Below are 17,634 nucleotides of genomic sequence, written 5' to 3'. Positions count from 1 at the left end.
CTCCAGCCTCTACGTGTCGAGGCACTCCTCTCCCCGTGCTAAGAGAGAGGAGCCCAAGAGGGTTTGGAGAATTCCGAAGAACCCGGAGTCAGGCACCCAGGGGGTTGGGCCCTGTAATACATTACATTACACAGTGTAGGCTCACATCCCTATGGGAGGCAGGAGTCTAGAAGAAGGCGTGAGGTGGGACGGTGGTTTGTAACAGCACATAACAGTGGTCCTAGCCCAACAACTGTTGTCACTCTCCAACTATGAGAGAAGCAATGTCCTCTTTGCCCGTTTTCACCAAGTTTCTTGGTAAACCATTGGAAGTTCTGTTGAGGTTCCATAACTGAGGGATTCACCAAATCCAAGTCCCTGTGTACACCAGTTATCTGTTCAAGTTCCACAGGCTAGAAAGGAAGTGCATTGTTGCATTGTGAATCTTAAGCGCTTATACAGTCTCTGAAGGGCCTCTATCCACAAATAAACATTTTGCCTTGCTCAGGGCATGTGCTTGTAAATATTTGTGTCTCTGCATGAGGGTCTCATCTCATTCGAATTCCCCTAAACAGTATGTGCCCTCAATTCTGAGGCAAAGGTAAAGAGATGACATCTAATGGGTTGAAATATCTATTTAACTAGTTGGACAATATTTTCATTTGGATACGTGCTGCAGAAGATATGTGGGTTCTCGTTTGGACTTGACTCATGAACCTACTTCAGTTTGAAAGAAAACCAATCTATTTTAGTTGTTTATGAAGTATCGTTGCATACTAAAAGGCCGTTTGAGCGTCTAGGTGAATACGGGATTGAATTGCTGTGTGCTACCTTTTGCATGTGTAGTGTGATTGGGAAACGGGAGTTGAAAAATGTGATCAGTCACTTTAATATTGTGCCTGGGGGAAAATGAGCAAAAATACAGTGGTTACATGCACTAGTGGCAATGCTCTCATCTCATAATAGCACCAGGTTAACTCATCTTATTGCTTGTTAACTTTGTAAGGAATCAATGACTGGTGGTAACGCAGTTTGATGCAGGAGATCTTGGCTGAAATCACCAGAGAGTCTCCCGATAAGGCTGTAGTTAACGTGTGTCACTGTCAGAGGCCCTCTGCAAATGGCATCTATTAGGCAGCCGCGCGCACCTGGCTTATATACCCGTCTATCCGGTACAGCTTAGTCAGTGTGTTGTGTAATGCGTTATGACAGTGCTGTATATTTTGTTACCGGAGAATCCCAGGATGCATTGCAAAAGTGGTTACGCAGCTGTCAGTGGCATTAGCTCTGTCTTCTAGTTTTCTATCGAAGATAAGCAATAAGCCTTTCGGGATAGGTAGGTAACCTCTGGGCGCTTCGTAGCTACTACTACTACTTATTACTTTGGCGGAACAATAAATGCACTCGTCTGAGTCGAGAACAACCATCCTTTCCCCTGTTCCAGTACTGACTCACCGAGTGGCTGAAGAAAACTGGAGTCTCTCTGAGCCTCCTTTTTCTCAGTTGTAAAATGGGTGTCAGTGAGGCATCTGTAAAATGCCTTTAGGTAACTGATGAGAAGTACCCTATAAAAACAAGCCCAGACAGACTCCCCGCTTGCTTTCTTCTTTCCTCCTTTGCCTCCCTCCCATCCTGCCCCGCCCCCCACCCCTGCTCCCAAAAAAGAAAGAAAATCTGAGAATTTTGCACAGAGGAAAATTCTGCCTGAATCCCTTTCAAAAAAAAACCACAGGCAGCACCTGTGTCTGGGGAGTGAGGTTAGTCCTGGCTGGGATTGGATGCCCCTTCTAGTCATTCATTCATTCAATCGTATTTATTAAGCCCTGACTGTGTGCAGAGCACTGTACCAAGCGCACTGGCCTTGTCTGCCGGACTAAACTGTAAGCTCTTCGAGGGCAGGGAGCAGGTCTTTTTCTTTGATTGGGCTCTTCCACTTACCTAGTGCAGGGCCTGCAGACTCAGTGCTATCAAATGTCTAAGCTGTCCAGGTAGGCGCGATCAGTCGATCAGTGATATTTATTGAGTGCTTACTGTGTGCAGAGCACCGCACTAAGCACTTTGGAGAGTACTATGCAATGGAGTTGGTAGACACGATTCCTGCCCTCAAGAAGTTTACGGTCTAATAACAATGATACTTGTTGAACACTTACTATGTGCCAAGCACTGTTCTAAGTGCTGGGGCAGATGCAAGATAATGAGGTCAGACACAGTCCCCATTCCAAATGGGGATCGCAGTCCAAGTAAGAGGGAGTAGAATTTAGTCCACATTTTACAGATGAGGAAAGGGAGGCCCAGAGAAGTGAAGTGACTTGCCTGAGATCACACAGCAGACGAGTGGTGGAGCTGGGATTAGACTAGGCCTGTGCTCTTTCCACTATGTCAGATTGCTACCCTACTTGGGCTGTTAAACTTTCCCCTGACTTTCTGGTGCTTCTCTTGCAGCCTAATCATTTTTTTCTACCATAAGAAAAAAAAAAGATGGCAATATATCCCAATTTCATTTGTGCAATCGACCAGTGATTTCAATCCAGTTTGATTGACTCTTTGATCCTCTCAGTGGCCCTTGTCACAGGCTGTCCCTTTCCAACTTGACTTACCATATCCCTTAGGTTAATTTTACTCTCCAATTCTGGGTGCGCCTCAAAGACGGGGAACAGGTCTTCTGACTTTTATTACGCTCTCCCAAGGACCCTGTACAGTGCTCAGCGCTCAGTGAATACCATTTGTTGTTGGTGAAGTGCAACTCGGCATCCTCAACACGTGGGTTGAGCAGCCGAGCCGAAGGACATGATGTTAGGGTGTTTCCTGCTTAGACGGGAAGAGGGAAGACAGAGAGGAAATGAGTGGATTATGGAATGGGAGGAGGTCCAATCGTTAATGAAGGATCAACCAAAAAGGAAAAAGGCATCAAGTTCCTATAAGAAAGCTTCAACCCTCAGCTAGACTGTGGGTTTAAGGAGGCTTGGATGTCCTAACTTTCTGAGCCTGAGAATCAATAGAAATGGGTTGAAGAAGAAGAAATGAGGGTGGAGGAGGGATGCCTCTGTATACCAATTCGTGTGAGGGTTTTAGATTCCTCCGCAAACTTTCTTTCCCTTTCCATGGTCTTCCCTTCCTCTCTCTCCCTGTCTAGTGAAATGTTCAGTTGTCAAGTGAGCTTGGAGGGGGCGGGGGTGGGGGGGGAGAACACTCCCTCTCCGTCCCCCCGCCCCAGTCCTTGTGAAGAGAAGCACCGAATGAGCCACGGAAATCGGTGGCCTAGATGGAGGGAGGCTGGATGCTGAAAATGAAAATGGTGGACATACAGTGGTGTTCTTTTGCCGCTTTAAGAGGACAGAATGTCATCTTTGTAATGGAATAGATACTGTTTTTGTCTGTGTCCCTGTGCTTGTATATGTTTGTGTGGCAGTGATTGATAGTTACTTGCTCCAAGTGTTGAGTAATGGTTGCCGGTTTGCATGTTGAGGAAGAGGGGAGTGGGGAGGGGAATAATCAATAGCTGTGAATCCCCGAGAGAAATTGGCCTGTGCCACTGCTCTGGAGCGGAATTAAGTCACGTGGCTGGATTGTGATCATACTCAATGATGCATTGGGCTGTGACTTGCCATTCCAACTGGAAATCAAAATCTGGAACAGCATTCCAGTCTGTGAACTCGCTTCCTTTTGGATCCCGTCAGGTTTTAAGGAGTATATTCGCCCTTTACCTCTTTACCCAAATGGCTCTTACACCCTAACTACCTGGGAAAGAATCTCTGCTTTGTATCCACCTGCTGCCTTACTGTGTACAAAGACCCATAATTGAAGGATTTTGCAGACAAATGATATGGAGATAAGTTTACTCTCCAAACACCTCCCCGCTACACACAAACTCTTGTGGGTGAGGTTTTATCTATAGTCTTTTCTTGCAAAGGCATAGGGAAAAGACAGTTCAAAATTGGCCTAGGTTTTACAGAGTAGGTGAGTTGTGTAGGGTGAAAGGAGAGGCTGTTGAGTATGAAGTCACAGGAATCGTTTGCTTTTGTAAACCTTAGCTTTTTAAAGGAAATTCCCAATTTGAAAGACACAAAACTAGTCTATTTTATTATTCGAGGCTGCTACTTTTTCTGCTAGTAGGGAAAACCAGGGGCATGGTCAGACGGATTTGTTTTCTATTGGAAGCAAAAGCAGCGAATTACAGCAGGTGTTAGTTTTTGGCACCCTACCCCCCCCCCCCCCCCCCCCCCGCCCCAAGGGAGAATGAGGTGGCCAATGCAGGACCTTCCAAGGAAATTGTTTACAGGCCAGGTATAGTGACTTTTAGAAAAGGCATCTCTGTCCAGTGGTCACCGGAAGGACATTTGAGATGGCCAGCAGAGAAATTACACTGTCTAAATTCTGCAATCAATCCATCAATCATACTTATTGAGCACTTACTGCGTGCAGAGCTTGGGAGAGTACAATATGACAGAGTCGGTAGACATGTTCCCTGCCCACAGGGAACTTAGATTCTAGTAGGGGAGACAGACATTATAAATAAGTAATTACAGATAAGTGTTATGGGGGTGAATAAAGAGTGCAAATCCAAGTGCAAGAGTGATGCAGAGGGGATTGGGACCAGAGGAAAAAGAAGGGTTTGTTGGGGAAGGCCTTTTGGAGGAGAGTCCATTTCGCTGGACTCTACTGAGCACCTAGTACAGTCTTCTGCACACAGTAGACACTCAATGCATACCATTAATTGATTGATCAGTTCAAGACGTTGGTTGCTTTCCTTGTTGATTTGCAAGTAGAATGAGCTTCAAATCATAATCGGTCTTCCCACTTACTAGGAAAATGGCACCTCTCTATGATTGTGGCAGGAACCTGAGCAATGGCAACACTCTCCATTAGAAAAGATGTATTTGCTTGAAGCTGTTTGATATTGTGGAGTGATTGCCTAAGTGGAATCTATTTCGTGTGCAAATATGGGTCTTTTGCTCTAGGTAGAGGCTTCTGGGCCAATTCATTTTGTTACATCCCTACCACATCACTGAAAAGCTACGGACCTTGGGAGGCTGTGTTGCTCCGTGGGTAGAGCCTGGGGCTGGAAGTCAGTAAACCTGGGTTCTCATTCCCAGCTCTGCCAGTGCTCTTCTGGGTGACTGCAGGCAAGTCACTTCAGCTTTCTGTGCCTCAGTTTCCATATCTGTGAAATGGGGACCACGATACCTCACGAGATTGTACTACGATCCCCGCACTTGACTTGTATTGATATTGGGTGTTTTGGGGTCACCATTTCTCTCATTTTTGAGTGCTACAATTCAGCTGTGAAAATCCATATAAGGCTCTGTTGGTGGCCACGTTTTCTTGATTGATTTTTTTAAAAAACGGTAAAGCCCTATGGGAGCGGATTTGGCATTTTCCAGAGTCTGAATCCTGGATCTCCCAACATCTGCTCCAGCAGATTTTGAGAGGAGGCTGAAAAGTTTCTCTGTAGTAATGGGCTGCTTTTGGGGGGTGGGGCAGCAGGGTGGGACTGAGGGAGGGAGAACGGGAAGTACTTTTGTGGGCTCGATTGGAGAGAGCCGACCGCCCTTTTGAGCGAAGCACGGAGTGGTTTGGGGAGTGAGCAAGGGGTGGGTGGAGCTGGGAGGGGACGAGGTGCACAGCAGGTCAACTTCTTTTACCAGCTGGGAGCACATATTCACCCTCTCATCCTATTCTCTCTTTCTGCCCGCTCCCACTATACCATTTATTGCTTTCTATGCGGGCACTTCCTACACTTACTGCTCCAGACACTCAAAATTCTCCCGAGCCCCCCTTTTTATCACACTCCCCCTTTCTGCTCCCTGTTTCCTACCCAGCTCTCTTGTCTTCACCCCTGCCTCTCATTGTTGCATCCTCACCCCCCTCCTCTTTTACACACACACACACACACACACACACACACTCTCACTCTCTCTCTCTCTCTCCCTCCCCCTCTCTCTCTCTCTCTCTCTCTCTCTCCCCATTTCAGAGAGGACTGATTTCCAACCCTGCATGTGACTGAAGTTAGAAAACATGTCTAATGCCTAGAAGACAAGTAATTTTATTCTGTTTCTGATCTTCATTTTATAGCACCAGCAACAAGTGGTGCAGGCTGTGGAACGTGCCAAGCAAGTGACCATGGCAGAACTGAACGCAATCATTGGGGTATGTGGTCTTTCTGTTTTAGCTCTATTAGTGTTTATAATTAGTTCTCACTTGTGACTGGATTCAATCAAGTAGGCAATAGTAGTGGACAACCAAGTGAAATTAAGTAGTTGGACTCCAGGATACAGATAAGTGGCTCGTGCTGAGATATTTTTTGATCTCGCTACTGAGAGTGTGGGACTAGGGGGGATATGGGGGCAGGGAAGCAGTGTTGCGTAGTGGAAAGAGCATTGGCCTGGGAGTCAGAGGACCTGGGTTCTAATCCCGTCTCCGCCACTCACCTGCTGTGTGACCTTGGCCAAGTCCCTTAACTGCTCTGTGCCGCAGTTTCCTCAACTGTAAAATGGGGATTCGTTACCTGTTCTCCCTCCTGCTTAGTCTGTAAGCCCCTTAAGGGACAGGGACCGTGTCGGACCTGATGAATTTGGATCCACCCCACCGCTTAGCACAGTGCTTGACTCATAGTAAGCACTTTGCAGATATCATAAACAAACAAATGTGTACTTGACTGAGTGTGGGGTCCTGGAGCTCCCTCCCCACCTGCCGCCCAACTGCTGTCAGGGCTCCGGGATTCGTCAGGAGGCAGCAGGATCTGGGAGAATACCCATCCAGCAGGAGGAAACTCTTCTCCCCCTGGGTCCCAACATGGGCTGCGCGCATGCGCGCGCGCACACACACACACACACACACTTTCTTTCTCTCTCTCTCTCTCTCTCTCTCTCTCTCTCTCTCTCTCTCTCTCTCTCTCTCTCTCTCTCTCTCTCTCTCTCTCTCTCTCTCTCTCTCTCTCTCTCTCTCTCTCTCTCTCTCTCTCCCCCCTTCCCCTTCCCCTTCCACTCACCAACACCACCAGAGCAAGGCAGGCTTCTGCCTGCTGTCTCCATCTTTAGGAGTTTGGGACTTTTTAAAATTAGAACAGCCCAGCTAAAGATGATGAGGAACCTGGGGATCATTCCCTTCTGCCAGTTACGTGTCCTTCTAATTTGGGTGGTGGGTTTATGGTGGTTAAATTGTTATTTGGCTGTATTTACCCTGTTAAATCTCTCCCTGTGGTCTGTGGACATATCTCCCCCGCTCCCCTCCCCCCAGCCTTTTTTAGAATGGGAGTCTTCTGTGGGCCAGGGGTTATGTAGTAATTAATATCCTTTGTACAGTGCTTTGAACAAAATTCTTAACAAATGCAGTAAATAATGATAATTCGACTAAGAAGAGTAATAAGAGCGAAAGGAATCATAGCCACCTCCACCCCCTTGTTCTGTTGGGTTAGAATGTCTCTGTCGATATGACCCTGCTATATATTTTTATCTCCCTAATATTTTAACACACGGTACTTTCAATCACCATGGAGTACGGACTTATATATGGTTGTACATATTTATTACTCTGTTTATTTATTTATTTATTTATTTTACTTGTACATTTCTATCCTACTTATTTTATTTTGTTGGTATGTTTGGTTCTGTTCTCTGTCTCCCCCTTTTAGACTGTGAGCCCACTATCGGGTAGGAACTGTCTCTATGTGATGCCAATTTGTACTTCCCAAGCGCTTAGTACAGTGCTCTGCACATAGTAAGCGCTCAATAAATACGATTGATTGATTGATTGATTTTAAAATATCCTCATTTCGCTTGGTGGCTTTTCTCCTCGATGAGACTGACGGACAGATGTCAGTCAGGAGTGGAGATGGGGGGGGGGCGAGTACAGTGACAGTTGGGAAGAATCAGTGGTGCCCAATTACAGAAACTTTCCCAACCAAAACAGGAGTGAGATTGTCAAACAGGACCCCACAAGGTGCTGAGATTTGGACAGCTGGGTGGGTTGGATTTTCTGCCCCCAATCTTAGGGTGTGAATGAACACTTCATAAATTAAAGGTGAGAAATCAGAGTTTCAGATCCCATTCTTCACATCTTGAATTATGCAACTGGGGCAAGTAGCTCTTTTCAGCCATTCTAATGAACTGTACTTTCCTTTTTCTGCCCCCTCCCCAGTACTTTTTTTCCTTTGCGTATAGATTGTACATAAAAGTCTTTTCCCTTTTTTTATTCATTGTATCAAACACACTTTGAAATGCTAATTATTCCATTTACTTTCATTAAAATTCAAATTGCTGAGTGAAGATGTGGATAAGGGTCGTGGAATAATCAATCTGAAGTGAAGATATTGCTTCAATTATACCTCTGTCTTTTAACAAGGAAATCAGAACTCTCTGATCATTGCTGATGGTGAAACAGAGCAATAGTCTGATTGTGGCTTGTTTTTAATAGGCTATTTCCAACTCTATTTGTGTCCCTCTGACCGCAAGAAAATACTGGTAGTCAATTAGAAGATATAAATGGAAAAGAGTAACCTTTATTTCCTCTGAAGTGCCCCTTGGACTGAAGGGGATGAATCAGAGCGAGGCATGTAGACTCATAACATTGGTTGTACGTCTTTTACGCTCCAGTGGGGCGAGTGGGAGATGAATACATTTCCCAATTAGTTTTCATTACCTAACCCCAAATCCTGCCACTTCTATTAACATTCTTTGAATAAAGGAAGTGGTGAAAGGTTGGATTCGAAAAGAGATACGTGTATGGACCAGGCATGTACGCTCAGAGAGAGTATGTGGTATCCGAAACTGTGGGGGTGGGGGGCGAGAGAGAGAGAGAGAGAGAGAGAGAGAGAGAGTGAGAGTGTGCGTGTGTGTGTGTGTGTGCGTGTGTGTTTCAGTTGTGGTTGTTTTTTTGTTTCCAAATGTCAGGTGGAGCAGAAGGGACATTGCATGTCTTTTCTAGGAGAATGAAGGCTATTGATGTAGGATGTGTTGAGCAATTGCCATTGGAAGGGGGGCCGTTTGTTCAATTCCCAGCTTAGGAATTACTGTTTTCGTGAAGACCAGATCAGAGAAACTCTGTCTAGGTAAAGCAGTACTTTTTGCTTTTTAGTAGGAGGGCAGAATTTTCTGTTTTGCTTATTCTGCTCTAGTTTCCCATTTCCTGGTTGGCAGAGATCCCATTTCACTGGTTAGTGTTGTCTGTTACTTTGGGAAATGAAAGTTCAGCATATGCCTTTCCTTCCTCCCCAGTGGGCATTTTAGCATTGTCTTCTGTGGCTCATTCCTCCACCCAGCCTGGATTGGGAGGCAGTTTCTCTGTGATGTAGTATTTCCAACATAGCATCTAACGTAGGGATTTTATTCTTTCACTCAACCAATTTAATCGGGCTCTCAAAACTTGGGTGAAGAAATGAAGAACTTACTTTAGGAAAGCAAGTTAGCAAAAGAGCATGGGCTGTAGTGCTGAGGATCTGGAAAATGAAATAGAATGCAGAAGCAGGAAGCTGAAATATTAGCGGACAGTAAAGAGTCAAAGAGCTTCATCTAAGATAACTCACCAGACCTTTTTTTTTTTTTTTTTTTACCATTAACTGCGCACTTGGTCTCTTGCAGCTCTTGTTTGCTGGCACTGTAATTGCACCCCCTTGTCTTAACTTCATTTTAAGTGTCTATAAATAATATTTTTGGTAGAAATATTTAGGCTTTTGCCAGAAACGATACAAAATCAGTTTCAAGTTGATTATTTTTCACTTTCATAATGTCATTGAAGGCATATTCTGCCCCCATTGAACCGAAAAAAAATTCAGAGAAAGCATAGATATCCTCGCTGCATCCATGCACCCACTTAGTAGATCTCTCTCTCTCTCTCTCTCTCCTGTATCTATCCATCCATCCATCCATCTATCTATATATGCTATAGGTGTGTACATCATCACCCGCAAGCCTAAATGTACTCAGATTTAATGAAATCTTGATGAAGCACCTTTTTGACTCTGCAATATTATTCTACCTTCATTGGTAAATGAACCGAGCCAGTGATCCATGTAGTTTAAATGCAAAATACTGAAGTGAGAGGCAGAAACCTGGAGAGACTGCTTGTTCTCTTGACAATAAGCTAGTTGTGTTTAATGGAATGAAACACAGTTATAATGATTTCTTTCACAGGTCATGTTCAGTTTAAAACTGTTGATAGATTGAAACAAGTTAAATATCATTTGTCTTTTATTTATATGAAACAAACAAAAGGATGTCTTTTTGGTTGGATTTCCAGGGTGTCTTAATGTTTGATTGGGCTTGTTCCCCAGTGGCAGTGATAACTTGCCCCAATTTGCCCCACTGAGCTATGGGAATGCTAATATATCCAGTTTGATCTTTTCATATATCCTCCCAGCCACTGGGTTTTTAAATTAGAAAGCTTTGCAAGATCCCACTGTTGGAACAATACACAAATTGTAGTTTTGAATCAGTAATATGATCTAATTAGAAATGATGTTTTCATTTCCTGTATTATTAAATTGTCATCTGACTATTTAAAAAAAAGTTTAAATCCATTATACTATATAATCAGCACATGCTGAGGGAATGTGGTTATGCTTAATAAGGGAGATTCGCTTTTAACCTCAGAAGAATTTCTCCAAAGGAGTGACTTTTTTTGAAGAATTGTGTTGCTTTAGCATGAACGATTAAAATTAAAATTTTTTTTTCCCTACGATAGAACAATGGGAGTTTCTCTCTGGGCTTTTTTTTTTTACTTTGTTTATCTCCGAGCACAGAGGGAGAGATATAGGGATGGATGTGGGGGAGAAGGGGAGAGGGGTGGAGGAGGCTTCTGATCCAAACCTTAAGGACAGGTAGTGATGCTGTTGAAGGAAAAAACAGTTTAGTCCAAGAAATGCTGAACCTCAATTTTGAGCAGTGACATTTTAATGATAGGAAGTCTGCAAAATTATTTGCCATCAATTGTGAAGGCAATAACAAGCCTTGGTGGTTTTTCACACTCTCTGTGTTAAGTGCTTTCAGAATGACAGCGTAAACTGTGTTAGAGAACTCCAAGGAAGTAAAACTGATTAAAATGTTCATGCTTGAATGGTGCTGATGGAATAGTTCATTTGGACTTTCTCTACCTCCTGCAGCTCAAGCTGAAATATTAAAATTCAGTGGATTTAAATCTCTCTCCCCTCAGCTCAGGAAAAAAACATTACATTTTAATAGGTTTTAAACTCATAATTCATTGGTTTGGAGCAGCACTATTAAATCTATTTAAATATTACTTGTATTACTAAGGAAATGATTTAACTGACTTTGCCTTTACCACCCTATATGTTGGGGTAGGCGGTGGGCGGGGAGGAAGAAAGGTGAACGTACCCTCGGTTGAGTTTATTTATTTTTTAAAGCATTTTATCGTATTGGGCCACAGTCGTCTCATTGGCATCATTATTGGAAATGCACAAATCTATTCTAGGAGACGGGATCTTTTGATTGGCGATGGGCTATTGTCCAACTCAGGGTCCCACTTTGCAATGCTAGTTTTCAAAATCTCCTTTTGGTGGTGTAGAATGAGATCTTTATTTGCTCTCCACCCACTTTCCCGCAAATCTCCCCATTTTGACTTGGTTTTGTTTTTATTATTTCATGCAAAAAAAGTGAACAATTGGCTTACTTGCCAAATGACTGGTCTTTTCACAGTATAGGGGTGGTCCATTGCCTCTTAAAAAAATAAAGCGAGGTGTCATCTTTTTTTATGCCTTTACAGATCAGGGGATTTCAGAATCCACTGAAGGTAAGTTCACCAAAGGTCTACTATCAACTTAGCTTTAGTCAATCAGCGGTATTTATTGAGCATTGAGTGTGGGCAGAGCACTGTACTAAGCGCTCGGGAGAGTACAATATAATAGAGTTGGTAGACATGATCCCCGCCCCATTTCTTTGGTGCCGGTGGTCCAGGGTTCCGGCCCCTGTTGATGTCCCATCGCACCAGGGGAGGGGACTCCCTCTGGTTAGGGGGCTATGCAGATAGACTTCCAGGGGCCACAAAGCGTAGCCAGATCCAAATCCAAAAACTTTGTTTGGAACATTTATTGCTGACTGACAAAAATTGGTATTGATTTTTGGGGTTTTTTGGGGGATACCCAACCAGTTGGGGGCGTGTTCTCTCAGTGTGTGAATTTTTAGACCAACGGCAAAGGTGAGGGTGAAGGGAATATTAGAAAATTGGCTCTGGAATATGTTTGGCACCAGTTTGTCTTTCCAGCTCTATTACTGGATTTGCTGGGAAATTCGGTCTTTACTAAACAGTGCTGGATGTCTGAAGGTCAGGTTCCCAACTGGCCACCTGCTTTATGTGGTGGGATAGGAAAGGGAGGCTGGCTTAAAGATCTGTGGTATTTCATGCAGCATTGCCAAATTACAGTAGTATACATTTATGGTTGTAATTCCTCTTTCCTCATCAGAGTCACAAAAAGCTCTGGATCTTACAACTAGGGCTGTCATTGGGTCCATCTTGCCCATGTGTTTATTTGGAAATCCCTGAATTCACCTAGCTTGTGTAGGAGGCTATAAAATGGAATATTTCCTGTAGTGGATAAAATCGTTCAACTCTAACTTGACTGGGTCAGGACAGATGACTCCTACTCATTGGAAGTTAGGCGAGGTGATTGCATCTTGTTTCATTTTCAGCTTCTGGCCAAAGGGTCTCAGGGCACATTTAAGTCACTTTCTCCCCACTCTTCCTGATGCTAGAAATGAGTCCAAGGAGTCGAGGTTTATTTGACGTTTTCTTATTTGGCTGCTTTGGAGGAAGGCTATCCAGGAGGGTCTGCCTTGGGCTCAAATTGCATTTGTTATTCATGCTAAAGTGAAATGATGGGATTTTCTGGTTCTTTTTGGTGACTGTCCATTGCCTCAAGAATATTACATTTCTTCATTTCTCGCGTGAAGGGTCCAGGGCATTAAGTACTGTGTGTCTTAGGACTTGTGAAACATGCTCAGATAAGTGCACCTGACATTGTGATTGCCATTTTTATTATCATTATAACTGAAGTATTAGCATAGTTGTTGTTACATTTAGGGGCTCTTTTTGTCCAAAGTGCTACACTAAGCACTGGGAAAAAAGGTGCAGTGATGCAATGATTTTAATGCCCTGGCCCACAGGGAGCTCACAATCTGTTGGGCAGGGGGAAAGGTGCAGAGGAAATGAAGACAGACACACAGGGAAAGGAATAATAAGGTCAGTACCACAAAACAACAGTTCAGCAACAGCACACCACCAACAAAACCAGCAGTACATAACTGCTGTGAGAGAATAGTCCACAGATTCCTCATCACTCCCATCTTTGATTTAGTCATAGTCTTCCCGCCACTCTCGATATCACGTTCCAACTGCCCTGTGCCACTTGGAAGAATCCAATAGAGTGAGTAGACATGATCCTTGCCCTAAAGGAACTGACAGTCTACTGTGGGCAAAGCACTATACGAAGCATCTGGGAGAGTACAATAGTTAGTAGATATAATCCCTCCCCTCAAGGCGCTTACAGTCAGCTGTGTGCTGAGCACTTGGGAGAGGACAATAGAGTAGGTAGACATGATCCCTCCTCTGAAGGAGGTTACAGTCTAGTGGGATAACAAGAGAACTCTGAGCCACACACAAAGCTTCTGCGAGCAAATTTCTGACCTTTGCATGTTGATGAGGAATAGAGAGAGAGAGAATGAGAATATAAAAGACAGCGAATGAGAATTTCCCAAATCAGGGAATCTGAGCTTTGCTAGCACTGGATCACCCAAGATATTCATACCGTTTTTTGAAGGAAAACCATCGTCTCCTGGGCAGAGATCACTGGGTTTATTGTGTTTCAGTTTCCATAACTTCCTTCAGGCATATGTGAACGGCAAACTTCAGTGGTGTGTTAGGGAAACTCTGCTTTTCAAATATTTAGCTTTAGGAATAAGGTGGCCCAAGTGCTGGAGGAGGACAAGTCATTTTTGCCCTTGAAATTTACCCTTTGTTTTGTGTCCTCTGCCTCCCCAGTGTCCCCAGCCTACAGGGCTAAAACCCATTATCCTCCACAGTCCAAGCACTACCTCTAGTATAAGGGAGGGGTTAGAGCTAAGTAAGAAGTGGGATGTAGAAGAGCAAAATTATTGAGAAACAGTCAAGAGCAGGACCTTGGGACATGAAGCTTCAATGTTTTCCAGCTGGAAATCTGCTTGTCGCATTCTGGAAAAGAGAAAAGACCTTGCCATAGCCACTGTGGGGAAGAGGGAGTGAAAATGAGTCTGGGTTTTGTTGAAGTTCTGGACACAAGGGACGGGAAGTGAATACGTTAGTTGGGGGAAGTCTGAGGCTAACGAACATGCTGGAAAGTGGACTGGGACAAGGAGATGCTTCCAAATGGTCACTCATAGAAAGAGAAGCAGCAGCTGGCAAACAGACTGTACAGTGCAAAATTACTTCTGACAGGCTTAAGGGTTGGTGGTCAGTTTTTCATTTTGCTTCTAAGGCATTCAGATGTTAGTAGTAGCAAAACAAAACATCTGCAGACCTGAAGCAGGTAGGCGGTAAGGCAATGGACGTGAACCGTAGGTTTCTCTCATTCGTTTTCCCTCGCTCAGAGCCGGATCAAAGCCCGACTCATTAAATGTCTTTTGCCTTTTATGCTAACTCTCTCCACCAGTCCTTGTCCCTTGTAGAGTTAAATGGCTGCTGCCCCACCTCGAAGACTCCAAATTTCAAAGTTTTTGACCTTACAACCCCAAAATATCAGAGGAGGCGACCCGCTGGACTCGGCCCAATTTTCCAAGAAACAAAGTTGTAAATTCCGATGGCGGGTCAGTTTTGGCATCAGTGTTGCATATTGAGCACCTGCCTTGGGCAGAGCAGTGTACCACATGCTGGGAGAACATTCAGAAAGAGTCAAAGACATGATCCATGCCCTTGAGAAGCTTCTAATCTAACAGGGGCACCAGGAGGAATAATTTGTGGGATGTCCCTGGATTTCTGGATGAAATCGCTTTTGGGGGCCTCAACTTCCCCAGAGTCAAACATCCATGAAGATCTCAAACTTTCCAGTTAAGAGAAGTAGCCATACCTTCACATCATCCTCCAACCTGTTCCAAGGCAGCTCTGTGGGAAAGTCTCCTCCATTTCCCCTTTATCATGGTTTCTCCCAAGAACTGCCTTTCTTTCTATTGTGCAGGGTTGAGGGCGGGAGGTGGCCGTGTGAGCCTGCTTCTCAGTTTGTTCTGCCTGGCTGCTCATGACACTGTTACGGGGAAAGGCCAGTGGTTGGTGCAGGAGCTAAAATGTGGTCATGCTGTGTTTTGGATTGCCCTTATTGCAGTTCCGGGGTGATGTAAACAAAAGCAATTCATAGACCCAGCCATGCAGAAATAAAGGGAGATTCCAGAGAAAGAACCAGCGATGTGCTGTTGGTTGGATTGAGAGGCCAGAGGTGGCTTCTGGATTTCTTTCTGTTAATGATCTTGAGTTTGCTTAACCCCCATTTGAACAGCTTATCGGTGGTATGATGGGAAACCCCCAGGCAAGATGGCTAGCCTAAGGTGCTTCAACTTCCTAAGGGGCCTTCAGGTTTGTGGTTTAGTCTTGAGAAATAAGGCATCCTTTCGGTGGAATGGGTAGAGCTGTTGGTTCTGTGGTAACAATTGGAAACACATGTCTCTTGGTCTCTTCCTCTCTCTCTCTTTCTCTCGCTCATCCTCTCTCCATTTTTTCTTGGGCCACAGGTTTTAACCTTTCTTGGAAACTGAATCCCTGCAGTCTCCAGATTTCACCATCACCCCTTTCCCCTCAGCCCGCTCCCCCGCCCCCCCCCCCGCCCAAACTTCCACTCACACACAGAAGGCAACTCCCCAAGAGTTAAAGGCATCCCAGTGGAGCTAAGGGCAGCAAATTGAGACGAGCAATGTGATATTTATTAAGCACTTATTCTGAGTGAAGCACCATACTAAGCACTGGGCTCAGTACAGGGTGAACAGATTAGACACGGTCCCTGACCTTTGCAGGGCTAGCAATCTCCAAAAGGGAAAACAAAGTCAAACGGAGAGAAAACTTTGGGACACTGAGCAAGGTGTTTTCTTATTGCCTGTTTCTACCTCTGATGTTGCTGCTTGCTGGGTTCCCATTGTTCCCAATGTTTGGGAACTATGCTCTGCACATAGTTAAGCACTCAATAAACAGCACAGATTGATTGATTTGGCTGGAGATTCTTGGTCTTGTCTGTCAAAGATCTGTGACTGACAGAAACACACACATTCGTAGCAGCTTTTTCCAGGAGCAGGTCTTCTCTGAGGGACCCGTTTTTTCAAATGACTTCTCATGCAGGGCTCCTTTTCCTTTTGTAACCTCCCTGCCCATCCCTCAGTGTCTAGAGTGGTGCTCGGCCTGAAATAGGCATCAGGACAGACAATTGTTGCTCAAAGCCTGATGATTGTGAGTGTGTTGCAATAAGCATAGGAAGAGAAACAGTTGTTCTCTGCAATCTGTCTATCTGTCCTTCCACTTTCCGGCTATTTCCAAATCAGACTCTTTCTCTTAGGCCTGAAAATGTACGTTTATTTAAAGAGCTCCTCATTTTGGTCACTTTTGGTGATGGAAATTCTGAGTCTGGAAGGAAATTGTCTACGAACATGCATCTTCATCTTGTACTCTTACCCTTCAGACTGAGCTGGAAGCAGCTATAAGGTAATCATTCTCAGTTAGTGAAAGCAAAGCTAATGCTCCGTTCCTGTAAATGTCACCTTTACCTTTTTTATTGTGCACTTTGAAAAATACATAATAGCTGTTCATCAATATTTGGTTTACCCGCTCAGTGATATGCTGGCTCCTGAAAGTTAATGAATAATAATTGTGATATTAAGCACTTACTGCATGCCAACATAGTAATTATAATACTTGTAGTGATAGTGGTACTTGATAAGTGCTTAGTATGTGCCAAGCACTCTACTAAGCACTGGGGTAGATACCAGTTATTTGGGTTGGATGCAGTCCCTGCCCCGCATGAGGCTCATAGTCTGAGTCAGAGGGAGGACAGGGATTGAATCCCCATTTTACAGGTGAGGAGACTAAGGCACAGAGAAGTGAAGTGATTTACCCAAGGTCACCCAGCAGAGAAGCAGCAGAGCCAGGATGAGAACCTAGGTTTCCTGATGCCCAGGTTTTGGGCTCTTTCCACTAGGCCACAGTGCTTCTTGAGGGGAAATTTGAAGGATAGTCCCATTTTGCCACTTCTTGCCCTACACAGGGGCAGAAAAAAGGAGTAGGTGCTTTGTGGTGTGGCTGGAGAAAGGAAAAATTAATTATCAAGTCAACTTAAGTGGCATGGGTATTATTTGTGCCAGATAGCTTAAGTAGCAAAGTGCCCTACACTGAGCATAAAAGAACACTTTCAAGGTAAATATTTTCCTAAACAAAACCACAGTGTGGTTGCCAAAGAACTCTCTCCAAGTTCAATTTCTTTTGGTTGTTAGTCTTTGAAATAGACCATATCCCTTTTCACATCCCCTATGATTCACAGGCTTTTTAATCTTTCCAGTCTCAACACCTCTACTTTCTCCTTTCCTCCTCTAATTTGCAGAAATTCTAAGGGCTGTTTTATCATCAGTTATCTGATTCGCATAGTCGTATATAAGCTATTAATAGGGTTTCCGTCTTTTCATCCTCCCTCCCGTACATTGCTGG

General features: G+C 44.3%; 1 protein-coding gene across 17 annotated transcripts in view; it reads left to right on the top strand.

The window, feature by feature from the left end:
• The window catches only part of LOC119947832 (transducin-like enhancer protein 4), a 137,415-nt gene that overhangs the window by 49,464 nt on the left and 70,317 nt on the right, over positions 1-17,634 (top strand). For 8 of the 17 annotated variants that reach the window (XM_038769471.1, XM_038769466.1, XM_038769470.1 and 5 more), the window contains one exon: positions 6,052-6,126. The exons of 6 other annotated variants lie outside the window; for them this stretch is intronic. In XM_038769471.1, the coding sequence (XP_038625399.1) occupies positions 6,052-6,126 (75 nt within the window). Of the gene's footprint in view, positions 1-6,051; positions 6,127-11,694; positions 11,722-17,634 lie in introns of all 17 variants that reach the window. 3 more of the 17 variants (XM_038769462.1, XM_038769461.1, XM_038769458.1) reach the window with 1 other exon arrangement.

The sequence above is a fragment of the Tachyglossus aculeatus genome, chromosome X4, assembly GCF_015852505.1.
Source record: "Tachyglossus aculeatus isolate mTacAcu1 chromosome X4, mTacAcu1.pri, whole genome shotgun sequence".
Lineage (NCBI taxonomy): Eukaryota > Metazoa > Chordata > Mammalia > Monotremata > Tachyglossidae > Tachyglossus > Tachyglossus aculeatus.
The sequence above is the reverse complement of the archived record's forward strand: the minus strand, read 5'-3'. Positions and strand labels throughout refer to the sequence as shown.